Below are 17,805 nucleotides of genomic sequence, written 5' to 3' on the forward strand. Positions count from 1 at the left end.
TGTCAACTGAGGGGAAAATACTCTCAGATTTCATCAAAAAGATCTTAATTTGCGTTTAGAAGATGAACAAAAGTCTTACGGTTTTGGAACTATGGGGTGTGAGTAAATGATGACAGAATTTTCATTTTTGGGTGATCTAACCCAACAAAATGGAACTTTTTTAAAAATTATTATTTTTATTTAAATGATCGAGACATCTTCAATTCTTCATCCAAAACGTGTTTTTGTCTTACCCTGACTCACTATGGTAAGCCTATTATAAGTGTTACTATTTTAGTCCTATCGGGATTGTTTTCCCTGGAAATTGCGTACACTGTTTACATCCGTAAACAGAGAAAAGTTGTTCCGGCTACTTTGACGCATGTATGGTGTGGGAGTAGCATTAGTTAGTTATCATCACAACGAGCTAGAAAGTTTGACATGGAGCAGCTAAATCTTGAGCATCCGGGGAATCGCCCGTTATAAAAAACACAGAACAGAGGAAAGTCTGTTGGCAAAAAGAGAATGCAACAGAGCTTGTAATAAAACGAGAGTAAAGGGTCATATTCATCCGCAGTCATGCAGAGCTGAAGCACAACCAAAATAATGTTCTTCCGCAAAATGCATGCAGTTTTGTTTTTTAACTGCTAGAAACCCAAAAGTAAGTGTACCTTTAAATTAAAATTTGCATATTTTTTCTTTGTCTTTCTAATTTTTATTCAATACTAAAAAGGCTATGTTTATTTGTTTTAGTTGCCTATTGCTTCCAATTGATCCCTTCTGCAATAACTGAACATGATGTGTTGGGAAATTTATTTTCAATTACATTTGAACAGATTTGGTGTTTATGTGTGTTAGGTGGGATTTTTTTTTTTTTTTTTTTTTTTTCATTCATTTATTTATTCATGTAGACAGCTGAAGGTGACTCTAAGGGCTTAAGTTCAAAAGAACCAAGCATAGATGCTAGAGGACTTGCTGTAATTTGCACATATTGTAAACAGCTTTTACGTAACTAACTACAATTAAACTTTGCCTCAAAATGCTCTACCATAAAACCAAAGACTTAATTTGAACGTATTTTGTGTAAATGCATGTATGGCTTTGAAATACATTTCCCCCATTAGCACAATACATTCCCTTTCAGCTGGCATGACTCTTTATTTTCAATTTATGAATACATATGCCCATTAACCTCTGATGTAGCCTGTATGTTGTGGAAAACATAATAAGATCATTGTATTTTTTTCCAAATAATTTGTGAACAACAGTTTTATTGGTTTTTACAACAATGATGTAGAAAATTTAATTGAGGCTTAATGAGTTTTTATTTTTGTCTTTGAGAATTTTTATGTATAGTTTATGAGTGTAAAGTGAACCCAACATCTGTTTTAATGTAAACTGGGGAAGAAACAGGCAGGACAAGTTGGCAAAGTGACACATTCAGCCATGATGACACCACTAGGGGGATTTTTATCCTTTGTTCATGGTGAAACTCTTGAAAGGAAAGGTTAACTGATATTTTACATTTTCACTATAACTCCATGAATATTTAATGGGAGAATATAATTTGTTACTAGACTGTGCCATCTGATTATGTCAAAGGCTGAAGGTTATCCTGATCTTTAACCAAATTCATTTCCATTACGTTTGCGTCTTAACACTCAAAGCTCAAACTCTGAAACGGTTCAGTTCTGTGAACTACATGTAATATTTTGTTAAAATATACATAACCTCCTCCTTTAAATGCATAAATGTCAGTTGTTTTATGTGCATGAGTTATGATTTCATTAACCACAATGCAGACATAAACATTCATAGTGCTGTATCTCTTCATGTCACATCCTTCTATAGTAGTCCACATATATATTTTTATATGTATTTAAATTTTCCTTGAATGAAACATCAAAGTGCCCACACTACTATAGTTCAAAACCAGGAGGAAAAGGCAGATAAAGTAACATCTCTCACCCCATTAAGGAGAGCAGGTTTTGGTGATGGCATATATATATAGCGTTTCTGGAATTCTCCATGTGGCTGGATCACATTAACTTTGCTCTCCAGCCTCAGGAATCTTTCATACTCCAACCTTCAGAATCACCAAGCAAAAGACCCAGAAAAAAACGTGAAAAAGAAATATATCAAAAGTTTCAGCAAATGAATTTTCGCTGTATGGAAAAGATAGGTGTGGACTAAGGGTGAGTATACTGTCATCATTTTCATTTCTGGTTAAACTATATCCCTTTCCTTTTCTGTTATCATTTGGTATCACAGAAAAGCCCAGGATGCCTCTTTCCGATATAGGACGTTCAATGGCATGAATCACAAAGGTACTGAGAAAACATGTCTGGGACAGTGAACAAAAATGTCATCAAGATCACTTGTTTGAAGTAGGCAGGGAACTGCACTAGTGGTTAGCGTTCCACAGTGGGGCAGTAGAGTGCTCCTTTTCAACCCGTTCAATGCTTCAGATTCAGGCCAGTGGATCACAGTCATTCATCTGTGCTCTTGGGAAGCTGGAACAACGCTGCCCATTACGCAGAGACGCGACACACTGCTATTACCAAAGTGATCTGCGTGTCAGTTTTACCTTCAGTTTGAAAGGACTGTCATGTCCGAACACAGAAAAGACAACAGTTCACTCGTCATCTGATTGCGCAAAAACAACAATATTAAAGGAATGAGCCGCTTGCCGTTTGAACAGGTGCATCCCAGATCACCACCACCATCAGAAAAGTTTTTCTACTGACTCACTGTGGAAATGGATTACCCGCGGCTGGTTTTCATACAACTTTTCATGCAAACTCTGTTTCCAAACGGACAGTGAAGGGGATCTCTCCAAACTCAATTGACCATGCACTGGGACATGCATCTTCTAACTATGGATAACTAACCTGCCTTTACACACACTGCTAAACATGAAACCCCTTTGGAATCCTCAGTTTGTGATGGTGATATTGAAGTGCGCAATGGTCTTGTTTCCTGGATTCCTGCAGGGCTTCACAGGTGAGTGAAAGAAATCTGGTGGAACATATGTTCTATCTATCTATCTATCTATCTATCTATCTATCTATCTATCCATCTATCCATCTATCCATCTATCCATCTATCCATCTATCCATCTATCCATCTATCCATCTATCTATCTATCTATCTATCTATCTATCTATCTATCTATCTATCTATCTATCTATCTATCTATCAGCCTATCTTTTTCTTGTCTGTCCTTAAACTTTGATTAATATATTTTATTTTCATATATATTCATACTTGAATATACATGAGCCACTGATTAAGGATTATATAATGATGTGTACATTTAAATTTTAAATGATTTTAAACAGATGTCGAAAGAGAATTATGATAAACTTACCAAATATTGCTTTTTCATTTCGTGGGAAGAAAGATCCATTAAATTAACTAGACTTCTCCTTGTAATAATTATCAAATTGTCAGATGTATAAACTTAGTGTGGTTTTCATTTGTATGCATTTAGTGTTTATTTAAAGCTTAAGCTGTGTAATATTTCATATTTTCATGACATGATAACATCCATTTTTATACTGACACTTTTAAGGTATTCTTATTTATAACTTTCTTAAATGATATTAAACTTTTCTTTCACTTTTCTTGTCACGCCTAACTATTGTTGCAGTGCTGCAATCTTTGCAGGAGAAATGGCACAGCTTTTGTGAAAGCCCAACTGTGAGGTTCATTAAAGGCTCAGGTTGTCAAACATTGGTTTGTGACATGCCAGAACCTGACTGTAGTGTTTACAGAAGTTCAGTGTTCAAAAATGGTGCATTTCAGTTCATCAAGATGAAAGTTTGCAATGCATGATTCAGTTGTGAATGGATGTGCAATGCATGTTGTCTCTTTTACACAGAGTCCAGATGTGTTGGTCGTGCTTGCAGCCCTCCTATGGGTAACTTGGCCAGTGGCAGGACCCTTCTCACGCTGACTAGCTGCTGCACTAATAGCTCTTCCTGCCTGCCAAACCAGCCACGCTGTCTAGCAGAGCTTCATCCTCCTGCCCTCATGGCTGATGACCCGTTTATTCATCCAGATACCTGGTGGGGCTCAGCGGCGGCCACTGGAGAACAGGAAGAAATCCGTCTTGACTTGGAGACACGGTTCTGCATGAGTCACGTTGTGATGTTGTTCCGTTCTCCACGTCCTGCTGCTATGAGGTTGGAAAGCTCACAGGACTTCGGCCAGACCTGGGTGACACTAAAGCTGTTTGCCAGGAACTGCACTGAGATGTTCGGGCTTCCTGATGATGTAAGTCAAGCAGGAGCTGTCTGCACTTCCAGATATTCCAACGCGGTCCCGTGCAGCCGAGGAGAGGTGAGGAAGGAAATAAGGTCTCCAAAGCACCACAAAACATCATTTTTAAATGCTTCAGCAGGTTTAAATGTGAAGGATTTTCAATGCTTAGGTCAGCTCTTCAAAACTCTTTACACAGTGAGCACAAAAGCAGTTTACATGGGCAAAACTGTGGAAAATGTTCAATTGCTTTGGCACAAAATGCATTCAGTGACTACTTTTTTTCAAATTAAAAGTAACACCTCCAAAACTGTACCTACAGGCCAATTTGTACATGTTTACATACTCTTTTCAAAACTTAAGTTCAAATTCTAACATAATACAATACTGAATATGATCGCAATTTGCTATATTTCTGCAGTCATACCATATTTAAATATATTCTAAATCTAAAAAAGGAAATACTATGAAAAATATTAGATGTAGACGAACATCTACACAGGTGTTAGTCTTTCAATTTCATTGCTATCTATACCAAAGGGGACAACTTGGGAATAATTTTGGACTGTAATGTAAACTAGAACAATGTAACACACACTGCAGTGAATTTAGTAGAAGAGAGGTGTCATTCTTGTTTTGTAAAGATATTTTACTAAAGAAATCATTGTGTAATGTTTAGGTCATTGTTTTATGAGTGACAACCTTTGCTAGTTATGAAAGAATGAGTTGATTCGAGACGTGTGATATGTTTTGGTAGTTTTAGTGCATTTTGAATGTAAAATTAACTGCTGTGCCAAGCTGAAAGTTGGTAAGAAGAACTGTGTGAAGAGTTTAGAAAAAGTGACCTAAGTACTGAGAAATGCTAGATAGTAAAAATAAAAAAAACCTGTAACAATATAAATGTTATTCTTACGTTTACTTAAAACAAAATCATTAAACATTTCACAGCAAAAAGACATATGTACCATGACCTGAAGACAGACATTTTTAAACACTAAAAGCCCTTTTACTTGCTAAAAAGTATATACCTTCAATAAGACGTCAAAAGGCATGTAGTAGATTGTGTACAACAGCTTTTTCAGTAAAGTTTTGATTATGTTAATATTTTAGAGGCCTATATCAAATATGATAGGCTTTATAAGGTTAACCAGCATTTAAACCAAATATTCCCCCATTCGAGTACAACTATGGTGAATTTAAATCTCAGTTCTGTCTGATGCTTTTTGAAATATGACAATGCATCATCATTTGTTTCTAATTCTTTTATAGATCATATTCCGATCCATAGGATTGGGAAGTGGGATTGTCGATCCCTACAGTCCTGAGGCGCTATCCCGTCTGACAGTAACTAACTTACGAATACAGCTTTTAAAATCTCAACAGTGTCCCGTCTCGAAGGGGCAGCGGAGCGTCCCGCCCTTTTTACCCACAATTCACAGCAGGATGCTGACTTCTCCCACACCCAGTTCTGATCCCCTGGATTCAAGCCCATTTGCTGTGTACTCTCTTTTGGCTAAAGGGACGTGTTTGTGTCATGGCCATGCTGAACATTGCCTTCTTGAAAATGAAGGACAGGACAGCCTGCAACCCAGTAATGTGGTAAGTGTGTCTGTTTTGGTAGTGAATTTTGGGACAAAGAACATCGCACCCACTTTTCATGGTGGGGTTGATATAAGCATGTTATGGGCATGAGGTATGGGCCCTAAATGGGTTTTTTCCATTGGTTCCATGTCGGCCCTACCTGAATTTGTCTTTGTAGGGCCCATATCTCAAGCTAATATCGTTCTTACATTCGCCCCACCATGAAATATTGTCTGGATGCATACTTGAGGGTGTATGCGCACTCACCCGGTAGTTAGGAGAATAGGAAGTGGCCTGTTAAATGTATTTTTATAAGGTTTTGTGGGGCTTGAATGGGCAGCAACTGAAAGTGATTCATTTCTCTGGAGCGCAGGTGTCTGGCAAGTGTGTGTGTACCCACCACACAGCGGGCGATCACTGCGAGAGGTGTGCCCCGCTCTACAACGACCAGCCCTGGAGAGCAGCCAATGGAAGCAGCGGGGAGAGCAACCCATGCCAGAGTGAGTGCATTTACTGTACCGGCTGATTTAGCCTTAAATTCCTTTAATCCTTGAAAATGGAAAGGAAATTGTGCTATGAAAGGTCTTTTTTTTAATATATTTTTTCTAGGGCTGTCAAATGATTAATCGCGATTAATCGCATCCAAAATAAAAGTTTGTGTTTACATAATATATGTGTGTGTATGGAGTATAATTATTTTCTATATATAAATACACACACATGCATATATATTTAAGAACAATGTGTTATTTATATATACAATATTTATATATAATATAAATTATATATAATATAAATATATATACATGCAAATATTTCTTAAATATATACATGCATGTGTGTGTATTTATATATAGAAAATAATTATACACCGTACACACATATATTATGTAAAAATATTACTATTGAGAATTATTATTATTATTTTTATTTGCTTAAATAAGAGTTTAGAAGGGATTTTCATTTGATAATTGAAATGTCAAGGATTGTGTCTCAGGTCTTGGATGATTCTTTCTTCAATAATGCCTCTTTCTCTCCCTCTAACGTTTTCTCGTTGCTCTCGTTCTCTGTGTCTCAAGAGTGTGAATGTCACGGCCACGCAGAGAGCTGCCACTTCTCCCAGCGAGTGTGGCTGTCCACAGGGGGCAGTAGTGGGGGCGTCTGCGACAACTGCCAGCATAACACTGCGGGCCGCCGGTGCCAGCGCTGTCGCCCTGGATACCACCGCCACCCTGCCAGACCCCTCAACTCCCCGCATGCTTGCACACGTAAGACAGTTAGAGAGAAGAGAAGGAACAAACAGACAGAACAAAGGGTTCTGCACTCAAATAATTAGTTTTAATTGAAATCAAATTTGACTTTGTATATTTTTATTAATGCACATTCCTCTTATGGTCTTATTTTGTAAGAAAAAAAGAGAAATTTGTAATCTTTAATCAATGATAACTTGCTCTTCCTCTGAAATGACTTTTCATTAACACTTTATAATAAGGTGTCATTTGTTAAAGGTACACTATGAAACTTTTGACCCTCTAGCGGTTAAAAAACATAACTGCATGCAATTTGTTAATCGAATTGCAATTTTTTTGGTTGTGCTTCAGTTCTTTGCAGATGAATATGATTATCCAACTGCTCATAAAGCATACACTACTGGGCTTAAGAGATACAACCAGTTTATATGGAAAGGATTAGCTGACTAGCTGAAGACGTTACTGTAGCTTTACCCATTAATAGACACAGTGCTTCCTTGAAAAACAATTCCAGCACAGCGCTACAACAACCATAATGAACTGAGCCTTCACAATAGATAATGCTTTACAGTGAACTCTGTTAGAGCTACATATGGTAATATATCTGTTCAATAAAATACCTTACTCACCTGCCATCTCTGAAAAACAAGCCAATGTTGATTCTTGTTTTATTACGAGCTCTATCGCGTTCTCTTTTTGCAAGCAGAAGCTCCTCTGTTCAGCGGGTTTTTTTTAAACGGGCGGATTCTCAGAGGTTTGAGATTTAGCTGCTCCATGTCATACTTTCTCGCTTGTTGCGACAACTAACCTATGCCACTCAGTAGCTCAGTACAAAAAAAAAAAAAAAAAGTCCTTTAAAAAAAATAAACAACCATTAACAATTCACAAAAAAACAAAAGAACACCTTTTTTTCCCCAAAAATGGTTATCTTTGCAATCACTTAGTCTTTCATTGCCTCCTAGTGGCGACGGTATGACACAGACCACTAAAGTGACTCTAAAGCAGTAGAACGAGCTAGTGAACGAAAAGTTGATTAACATTCTTTTCTGTGGCAGGATGCTGGTGTGACCCAGTTGGTTCGGTGCCAATATATTTTGGCGACGAGACTCCATGGTGCCATCCTAGAAGTGGACAGTGCCACTGTAAACCTGGTGCGGGGGGCACCACCTGCAGCCACTGTCTAACAGGGTACTGGGGCTTTGGAGAGGAGGGCTGCAAACCTTGTGTGTGCCCCTCGACCTGTGACCCCATCACAGGGCATTGCCTAGACAGGTCAGGCTTATGCATACACAAACTAAATTTTCAATTCTTTCTGTTCTAAATTATAACAAGTCTTACTTATTTGTGATTTGAAATCACAACATTGAGCATTAAGAATCTCAAAACCCAAAATCTCAATCTCAAAACCAAGTAGAATTTCAATTGTATATCTGCGGGGAATTGTCAAGTATCATAGATTTTTGTTATCATATCATTTTCCTTTAACAGCAAAGGCAGTGTGAAGCTTTACAATGTACCAATTGGTGGGAAAATTCCCGAACTGTCCCACTTTAAACCTCAAGAGGACGAGAGGGTGTGGCCTAAAGAACTTGCTATCTCTGCACTGTACTATACAGGTGAGCTGACTACAGTAACAAAACACTGTTGTGAAACATGGTAAACCACAGCAGGAAATGTGACTTCAAGATGTGGCTTTTCAAAAACGTGGTTCATTCAAATGTAAGGCTGAAATGGTTATGTATTGCAATGTAAATGGGTGAATCTCACAAACTTATCTAGAAAATGTCCATATTTCATCCAAAAATCTAAATAAAACTGTACTTAAGGAAAATGAAGCATATTTTAGCATTATTAAGATTCTTTTTTTCATTGTGGCATTATGTTTATAACAATATTCTAGTTATCATACTGCAAAATGAATGAATGAATTAATTAATTTTAAAAATTCTTTATGTAACGCAAAATGATTATACAGTACCATTCAGAGAAGTCTCTTATGCTCACCAAGGCTGCATATGTCATGTTGTGAAATAATTTTAAATAACTCTTTTCTATTTTAATGTATTTTGTGCTGCTTAATATTTTTGTGGAAACCGTGATACATTTTTACAGAATTCCTTAATGAATAGAAAGTTCAAAATAACAGCATTTATTTGAAACAGAAATCTTTTGTAACATTATAATGGTATTGTATATATTATATTATTTGACATATATTATTTAAATGATCATGTTAATCATGGTAGAATTTGTTTTTGTTATTACTTTCGTTAATTTCTATTAACAAAACAAATTCTGTTATAGTCATTATTTTTACTCCAATAGAGTAAAAATAAAAAGTTGAATTATCATAAAACAATTGTGCTTGTTAAATCTTGTTAAATCTTAAATGGTCCTAAAATAGGCTTCGTTTCATCTGTGGAAAATATCATTTCTTTGAGCTGAGCGTGTTTTTGTGAGGATAAATATGTCAATATGTACAGAACTTGTGACATATTAAATGTGAATTCTCCGCAGGGAAGTGCAGCTGTAGAGAAAAGAAGCTGAAAAGTGTGGCTGATCTTTGCAAGATAAAATATGCATACGGTGAGGCTTTTTCATGATATTAAATAATTCGATTAATCAATTCTGATGGCATTTGCTGTCTAAACAGACATTTGAATCTAATGAGTGAACTGACTGTTTGTGTTGGCCGTAGTGATCAAAGCCAGTGTGCTGTCAGCTCATGATAAAGGCACACACGCTGTTGTCTTGGTGAAGGTGAGGAAGGTCTTCCGTTCTGGAAAACTGCCCCTCTCCCAGGGCACACACAGTCTGTACCCACTCTCTTGGACCAGCCGTGGCTGCACCTGTCCCATCCTCAACCCAGGTACACCAAATGTACTGTTATCTGGGCCACAGCTTGGGTTCAGTCAAGTTTGCCATTAGAATAGTCACTGTTTTGTCTCCATCTTTAGGTGGGAACTATCTGCTGGCAGGTCCTGAGGAAGTGGACTCAGGGAGGCTACTGGTCACCATGCAGAGTCTGGTAGTCCCTTGGACCCCTATCCTGGGCTTTCAGGTCACAGAAGCACTGCATCAGGGTTGCCTATGAGCACAACTTTACCCAAATGTACAGTTGCACAACATCATGGAAGTTTGTTTCCGACACAGAATAAAAAAGGTAATTGTGACACATCTCACAATTCTGACTATTTTCCATCAGAATTCCAACTCTCGTTTTGAAATTCTGATTTTATAACTCGCGATTGCTATTTTATGATTCTCAATTTTGAGAAAAAAGTCAGAATTGTGAGAAATAAACTTTTTCCTCTCAATTCAGAGTTTATTACGACTTTCACAATTGCAAGTTTATACAGTATCTCACAAATCTGAATTTTAGCTCACAATTGTGAGTTTATCTCCCACAATTAAGAGAAAAAGTCAGAATTGTGAGATATAAACTCGCAATTGCGCATTAAATTCAGAATCTGGAAATAAAGTCGCAATTACCTCTTTTTTCTTTTTTCTGGCGGTAACAAGCTTCCATACATCACTGCCCAAACTTGAAAGCCCTCACTTGAAATGATGCCATTGTACCAAAGCAGGCAGCTAGATACTTAATGTACCATGACCACCGGATGCAACTGAAATAGAATGTGGGTAATTACCAGAAGCAAGATTCATGAAGCAGTCGCATGGCAAAGTGTACTTAATAGTCAGTTAAAATAAATATAATTGTCATACAGAACAAGTTGGTCAAGGCTCTTCAAAAACAACTGTTCATTTTGGTGTCTGTCTTGTGGACATGAATATCATAAATGCATTAACTCAGAACATGGATATGGCATTCATGAGCCTGATTGGACTGTTTTTGTACTTATTTCTCTGTGATTATTAGATTATGGTCATTAAAGGACACTGTAAACTAGTTTCTTGAATATAAGAATGGACAAATGATAAATATGAGCCAGTGGATCCATAGGCTCACAAGGACTGCAGGGCATTTTTGTGATTAATTCATTCACACTTTTGTATTTTATTAGCTTCTTTGCTTACAACATTTCAGTTTCAAAAATACATTTAAACATTTCACAATTGAAAAACAAAAGGTATGATGGACTGATTCAAATTCTTCCAGTGCTTATGCATGATTTGGCTCTGTATCTTATTAAATCATTTTACAGAAACATATACATCACAGATGAAAAGATGAGATTTATTGTTTAATCAAAACAAGAATTATCACATTAAGGCTTTGAATGACAAATTTCAATCCAAGCACAGTCGCTCTTGGTGACAAAACAGACAGATTCGTAAATGTCACTAAGTAACACTTTACATTAAGGTCTCATTTGTTAACAGTTAATTACTCGAACAATTACCAATATATTTTTTACAGCATTTATTAACCTTTGTTCAGTTCACAGTGCTAACAGATACAACTTTTGATTTTAATAATGTAAATGTTGAGATTAACATTAACCAAGATTAATAAATGCTGTAGAAGTATTGTACATTGTTATTAGTTCATGCTAACTAATGTAGTTAACTAATGTTCACAAATTAAACCTTATTGTGAAGTTTTATGACACTGATTGAATGCATCAATAAGCCACACGAGTTTAAACATATTTTAAGGTTACAAAAAGGATCTGATATCAGAACAATTCTTAAACACTGTTTAATGTTAGCAATAGCATGTGTTGAGAACGGATCTAGAATTATCCCTCGATGTTAGATACTCAATTTAAACAAAACCTACTAGTTTCTGGAACAACAGATATTTGCACGTTCTTACAGAACAGAATATCTTAATTTTGATGTTGATGTTTCCCCATTATAATTGTTTTAACGTCAAAATTCTGTATCATCGGTTGACAGGTGAGTTTACTCACTCACGCCCTCTACTGTTTGTACTTGCAACTTTAGGCTACACGCTTTCAAACCTCAACAACAAAACATTTCTTCATCATAAAATTGTTTAATCATGTTCAACAACAAAAATCAGCACAGGAAATGTATATAGGACTCATTATTTTTTCATCCGAAAACTACATAGTCGTCAAAGTACAACCACCAAACGACCTTTGATCTTTAGTAGTACACAAGTCAAACTAGCTGAGCTTTGGTTGTGGAGCAAATAATAACCAGAAAATACAAAGCTGGATGATTCATAGGGGGTCATACTCACCATATAATCCCCAAAACTCACTATTTATAGGTCCCTCAAGTGCATGTTAATGTCATTTGAATATTTTAATCAAAAAACCTGAAGTTTAAGGGCTTCCCCCATCTCTGTGCATCATGCATCCAGGTGGAGAGCATCGTAGTTATCCAGTGGCGTATTTAGATGTGATCTCTGCATACACGAAAGTGGAGCTGTCTCTGCTGTGAGGTGCGGTGGGAATGTAGCCAGGATAATATTAGCTAGCAGCTGGGTTTTCTGTGGCTGCTGGTGCAGAATCAGGAGAGGATGTAGGGAGAGAGTCAGTGGAAGTGGATTCGCTGGGTATAGTATCAGCCCCACCAGAGGGGGCGCTGTCATTGTCATCTTCCTGGGGGTAGAGCTCGGGGTATTTCTGCATACACTCCTGCATACCCCGGAAGTTTTCCACACAATCGGACCCCTTCATCTCCTCTTTGCTATAGTGGAAACAAGAAAAGGCTTCCTTGAACTGCTGTCCACAAGGGCCACTGGCCATACCGCCCAGACACGGGCAGTTCCAGTTTATGTCACCATTAGGTAGAATAAGGCCTGTAGGGTCAAATGAAATGAGTGTCAAATTAGTATTCTGGAGGTAAGACATTATCATATTTAGGCTAAACTATGCAAAATGGTAATTATTATTTTGTATTTTCTAAGTAAATCAAACTTACCGTGATCTTCATACGGATCATTAGGGTCATCTTCGATTAGCTCAGCGTTACTGGGTGCTTCATGATCCTCTTTGGTGACAAATATGATGCGATCTTTACCTATTGTGAGAAAAGAACGAAATTACACACAATGATAAAATTAGAAGAATATTTTCTATTTAAAAACATACTGCTAATTGACTTCTATACCAGTGTTATTAACTTAAAACACATTTTTTTGTGATTAAAAAAATACATACACATATACAATGAATTTCCTGAAAGGGATGAATAAAGTATTCATCATCTTACACACACACTAAAAATGAGAAAAGCACATGACAACTAAAATGAAAATGAAAAGATAAAATAAGTAAATTCTAAATATTAATAAATACTATAATAGTACACACATTATATATTTATATGTGCACTGTAAACATCCCCTCTAATTCCTTACAGTCATGATCAAACATCACAGACACATTGGACTGCAAATTCTGAGTAATCAAAATATTACACTTTATAAAATGATCCACAAACAGTTAAACACAATCTGTACACATGGAATAAATGAACCACTGAAGCACACATACTGTCATGAACTGAGTGAAGAACATTACATCTCCTCTTGTTTATAAATCGATGTGCCAATGTGTGATATTGTGTGTTGAAGTTCATATTGTTAAAATATTTATATCACTCTGTTCATAATGAAAAAAAAATAGCCATTATGTATAACCATAAAAATAACCATAACCATTAAATTAACAAATAACCATTTGGTGTACTTTAAGTTATGATGACCTTGCAGGCAGCTGGTATATGTAAGTTAGGGTGACACAACACACAACGTTAGTCATTCAGTCATCATAGCCTCAAGTTCATCAATAATTCCACCAGTAATACTTCACCAAACTTGTACACACATAATATAGGATAGTTTAGCACGACACATTGGAACACATCTGAAAAGATTACTTGCAGCCGATCAATATTTAAATAACTCATTGATATTAAGCATGGCTGGGGAGAGTGACTTTTGCTGGCATGAGCACTAGCCGCACAGCTAAACAGTAAAACATGGGTATAAAATGGGTTTAAACAGTCCAGTTTAGTTCAATCATACCTTCCTGTTTGCAGTACGACATATCTGCTGACAGACCCGTCTGATTGCCGTTTATCCGATCAATGAAACTCAAACACCGGTACAATGATCAATCCACACGCTTGTTACATCAACCCCAGCATGGAGGCAGGCAGCGAGCTACAGTAACCACGTGACGCCACAGCCGGATTGTGTCAAAGTAAAAGTCATCATGACATTTCAAAATAAAGGTGAAGGAAATAACGCTTCCCTTGACGAGGGAGTAATATTAAATTGTTAATTTTCAAATGCATTATATCATATGTACAGATTATATTGTTTTATCATTGTACAATATAATTATTTGATAATCAATTCCGAGAAAATAATTAAATAAACACAAACTGCTGTTTACTTTATTCAATTAATTTAAAAAAGAAATCCCCCCCCCCCCAAAAAAAAATTAATAAAATACGACTGTCCCTCAGTTATGTTGTGGTATAATTTTCACCAAAGTCAAAACTTTTTTTTTTTCAAAAGTTTGGGTATCTGTTGTGTACCAAGGGGGCAACATTGTCACTGAAGAGCATGCCTGAAATGGTGTATGAAGAAGACGAAGGAAAAGCGAGGTAAAGGTCACTTGTCAACTGGATATCTTTCTTGTGAGTCATTTAAAATCAAGTTTTATTTGTTAAATTAAGAAAATATTGTGTCTTTGTGTTTTTAGGACAAATATACTGCTAGCTATGACTGTATGACATTAATAGCAAGAGAAAGGAGTAGGCCGTTTTATATTTAAAAAAAAACAAAAAAACGTGGAAATACCATTTATTCGTGACCTTCACAGGGGGGGGAATTATTAATGTATTCTTTTGGACATTGTAGTAACCATGTAGTGACCAACTAACCATGTGAGAGTGTGAAAAGTGTGTGGGAGTTTATTTGGTCCCTGAGTTCAAGAAAGAACTCAGTTTAAGAAACAACTAAATCTGTCAAATGATTGTTTGGTTTTAAGACAGCAATAATAATAGTAAAAATAATAAATAAAAATGTACTTTTCTGCTGTTTTTGTGTGCCGGCTGCCCAGATTCTTCTTTATTACCTTGGGAATCCCAGTCTCAGGAGACTGAGCAGTTGCAGCTATTTTACTGTCATGCCCTCAGACTCCACTGACAGCTTGTCAGGAAACAGTGTGCAGTCTGTGTTTGACTAATTAACTGAGGTACCTGAGGTGAACTAGATCCCTGTGTTTTTCAGATGGCATACCTCATTACAGAGGACAGGGATGAGTGCTAACATACTGAGGAAAACAAACATTTTTATTGGTATATCTTGTGTGTGTGTGTATGTACATTGCCGTTAAAAAGTTTGGGATCGGTAAGATCTTTAAAAGAAGTCTCTTATGCTCACCAAGGCTGCATTTATTTGATTTAAAAAAAAAATGGTAGTGTATAATGTTTCAAAAGCTCTCTATTTCAAATAAATGCTGTTATTTTGAACTTTCTATTCATCAAAGAATCAAAAAACTGTTTTCAACATTGATAATAATATATTGATAAAAAGAAACGTTTCTTGAGCAGCAAGTCAATATATTAGAATGATTTCTGAAGAATCATGTGACACTGAAGACTGGAGTAATGATGCTGAAAATTCAGCTTTGCATCACGGGAATAAATTACATTTAAAAATATATTAAAATAGAAACAGTTTTTTTTTTTTTTTATCAAATAAATGCAGCCTTGGTGAGCATAAATTACCTATTTTGTAAAACATAAAAAATCGTAACAATCCTAAACTTTTGAACGACACACACACACACACACGCACGCACGCACGCACACACACACACACACACACACATGTCTGGTTCACTATCTTTGTGGGGACTCTCCATAGACGTAATGGTTTTTATAGCGTACAAACTGTATATTCTGTCCCCTTACACTAACCCGACCCCTAAACCTACCCATCACAGGAAACATTCTGCATTTTTACTTTCTCAAAACAACTCATCCTGTGTGATTTATAAGCCTTTTGAAAAGTGGGGACCGCTGGCTGGTCCCCACAATGTAGGTGATCTCAGGTTTTACTATTCTTATGGGGACATTTGGTCCCCACAATGTAATATAAACAAGGGCACACATACACACACACACACACACACACACACACACACACACACACACACACACACACACACATAGTTTATAATAAATACTTTGAATATTCCATAAAAATATACCATAAACATACCACAAGGTGGCAGCATCTCTTTTAAGCACAGTTTTGTAGCTTGGTGACAGTGTTTCTTTAGTAGAGAAACATCCACATTCTTATCCCGGATAAAGCATACTGAAAACACCTTCCATGCACTTTATGCACCTTCTCCCTTGCCTTTTATTCAATGTATTTTGGAGTTTGCCCTCTGGTGGCAGCTGTCAGTATTCTTGGGGTTGTGTACAGTATGTGTGGGTGACCTTCAGTCACTTTTTTGTCTAGAGCCTTGAAGATGTTGAGATGTAGGGCTGCTACATTGAATCTGCATGGGGGAGGATATTATGTCACACCAATCATCTTTACAGGCTCTCTTATCATTGAGTGCTGCTGGTGGGTGTGGTGTGACCTGTGAATGACGCAGCTTCTGTTAACCTTGAAAAATGTTCATGTCAGGGAACTGTATCGATCTACCTATGAGATAGAGAGCAGCTGGAAGGATTAGTTCACAACACAAATTTAAATATCATTTGAAATTATCAATGAAATATAATGTAATCAATGAAATATAATTTAAATAGGCTATAATAAGTATGTATATATATATATATATATATATATAATCCACACACACACACACACACACACACACACACAAACAAACACGTATATATGTCTGTGGTCACTGTATGCCACTATTATGGAAAATAGCAACATAAAAGTTCTTCAGAACATCTAATTTTGTGCTACACGGAAAATTAAAATGACGTGGGTTTGGAACGGCATCAGAAGTTTTCATTTTCATTTTTGGCTGAACTATTCCTTTAAAACTTTTTTTGTGAGTCTGTGTGGCCGGCTTAGCTATAATTGTTCTCTGTCTGATCAAATAAAGGAGCTTTTAGGATATGATGAATATGAGAGATAATTATAGCGTTCTAATGCTAGAAATCCCTTGCTTTCGTTTACAAAACAGCTATATTGTGAGTGTAAAATAAATAGAGCATTCTTGAATTTATTGAAGCCGTAGGCGGTCTGTTGCTCGTTGACTGGCTATCCGAAAGCTTATATAATTGCTTCAGTCTGGGCATAGCATGTTGGTTTTACTTGTGTTCGAGTCGCTGAACAAACAACCTCTTTTTGTTATTTGCTATGTGTGGGTGCAGGCTGTGTGTAGATGTTAATTCATAAAAACGTTCAAATCATGTAATATTAAATTCAATCTAAGGCAGATTTTCACAGATTGGTGGGTGGCTGCCTGGCAATCTCACACTTTGCCTTTCTTCATACAGCCTGAATCAGACGTTGCCTCATGCACTGTCTGTTTGTTCTTCTTCATGATCTGTCCACAGTGTCATCCAAACCCTGACGGGCAGAGAACCAGCGTAAACCAGGTCGTTGTGGATGGACAATTGTGTTTGTCACAAGAGAAAAAATTCCCTACTGTTTTTGCATTGATTAATGCTCTGTTGTTTTTGGGGAAATGCATTAAAATTCACTATAGACTCTTAAAAATAAAGGCCCGTTCACATCAAGAACGATAACAATAAAGAGAACTATGGACGATGTCGTTCTGTTTATTCTAAGCGCGTGCTT

The 17,805-nt window shown here is 36.6% G+C and overlaps 2 protein-coding genes across 3 annotated transcripts; one reads left to right on the forward strand and one right to left on the reverse strand.

Moving 5' to 3' along the window:
• The first annotated feature begins 320 nt into the window (after positions 1-320).
• LOC307150063 (netrin-4) lies at positions 321-10,966 on the forward strand. Of its 2 annotated transcripts, XM_079856834.1 has the most exons (11): positions 321-640; positions 2,251-2,982; positions 3,863-4,323; positions 5,512-5,841; positions 6,197-6,323; positions 6,903-7,091; positions 8,129-8,345; positions 8,562-8,689; positions 9,591-9,659; positions 9,772-9,942; positions 10,031-10,966. In XM_079856834.1, the coding sequence occupies exons 2-11, from the start codon at positions 2,895-2,897 to the stop codon at positions 10,165-10,167; spliced, it is 1,917 nt and encodes a 638-aa protein (XP_079712960.1). In that variant the 5' UTR covers positions 321-640; positions 2,251-2,894; the 3' UTR covers positions 10,168-10,966. The 2 variants fall into 2 exon arrangements, with proteins under 2 accessions (XP_079712960.1, XP_079712961.1); XM_079856835.1 differs by lacking the exon at positions 321-640 and having other exon boundaries at positions 1,050-2,982.
• Positions 10,967-11,068: 102 nt separating this feature from the next.
• chchd4a (coiled-coil-helix-coiled-coil-helix domain containing 4a) lies at positions 11,069-14,223 on the reverse strand. Its single transcript, XM_079856850.1, has 3 exons — positions 14,041-14,223; positions 12,933-13,031; positions 11,069-12,810 (listed from the first exon to the last, which is right to left on the reverse strand). Exons 1-3 carry the CDS (start codon positions 14,060-14,062, stop codon positions 12,479-12,481), a joined length of 453 nt encoding a protein of 150 aa, XP_079712976.1. The 5' UTR covers positions 14,063-14,223; the 3' UTR covers positions 11,069-12,478.
• Positions 14,224-17,805: the final 3,582 nt, after the last annotated feature.

This window comes from Squalius cephalus (genome assembly GCF_949319135.1).
Source record: "Squalius cephalus genome assembly, chromosome: 22".
NCBI lineage: Eukaryota > Metazoa > Chordata > Actinopteri > Cypriniformes > Leuciscidae > Squalius > Squalius cephalus.

Excerpts from the sequence above, each read along its gene's own strand:
- LOC307150063 (XM_079856834.1), top strand. The coding sequence starts at position 2,895 with ATGAAACCCCTTTGGAATCCTCAGTTTGTGATGGTGATATTGAAGTGC. Across the intron at positions 6,324-6,902 it reads GGAGAGCAACCCATGCCAGA|AGTGTGAATGTCACGGCCAC; the intron begins GTGAGTGCATTT and ends CTGTGTCTCAAG. Across the intron at positions 8,346-8,561 it reads ACAGGGCATTGCCTAGACAG|CAAAGGCAGTGTGAAGCTTT; the intron begins GTCAGGCTTATG and ends TTCCTTTAACAG.
- chchd4a (XM_079856850.1), bottom strand. The coding sequence starts at position 14,062 with ATGTCGTACTGCAAACAGGAAG. Across the intron at positions 13,032-14,040 it reads GTCGTACTGCAAACAGGAAG|GTAAAGATCGCATCATATTT; the intron begins GTATGATTGAAC and ends TTCTCACAATAG. Across the intron at positions 12,811-12,932 it reads TGATCCGTATGAAGATCACG|GCCTTATTCTACCTAATGGT; the intron begins GTAAGTTTGATT and ends TTGACCCTACAG.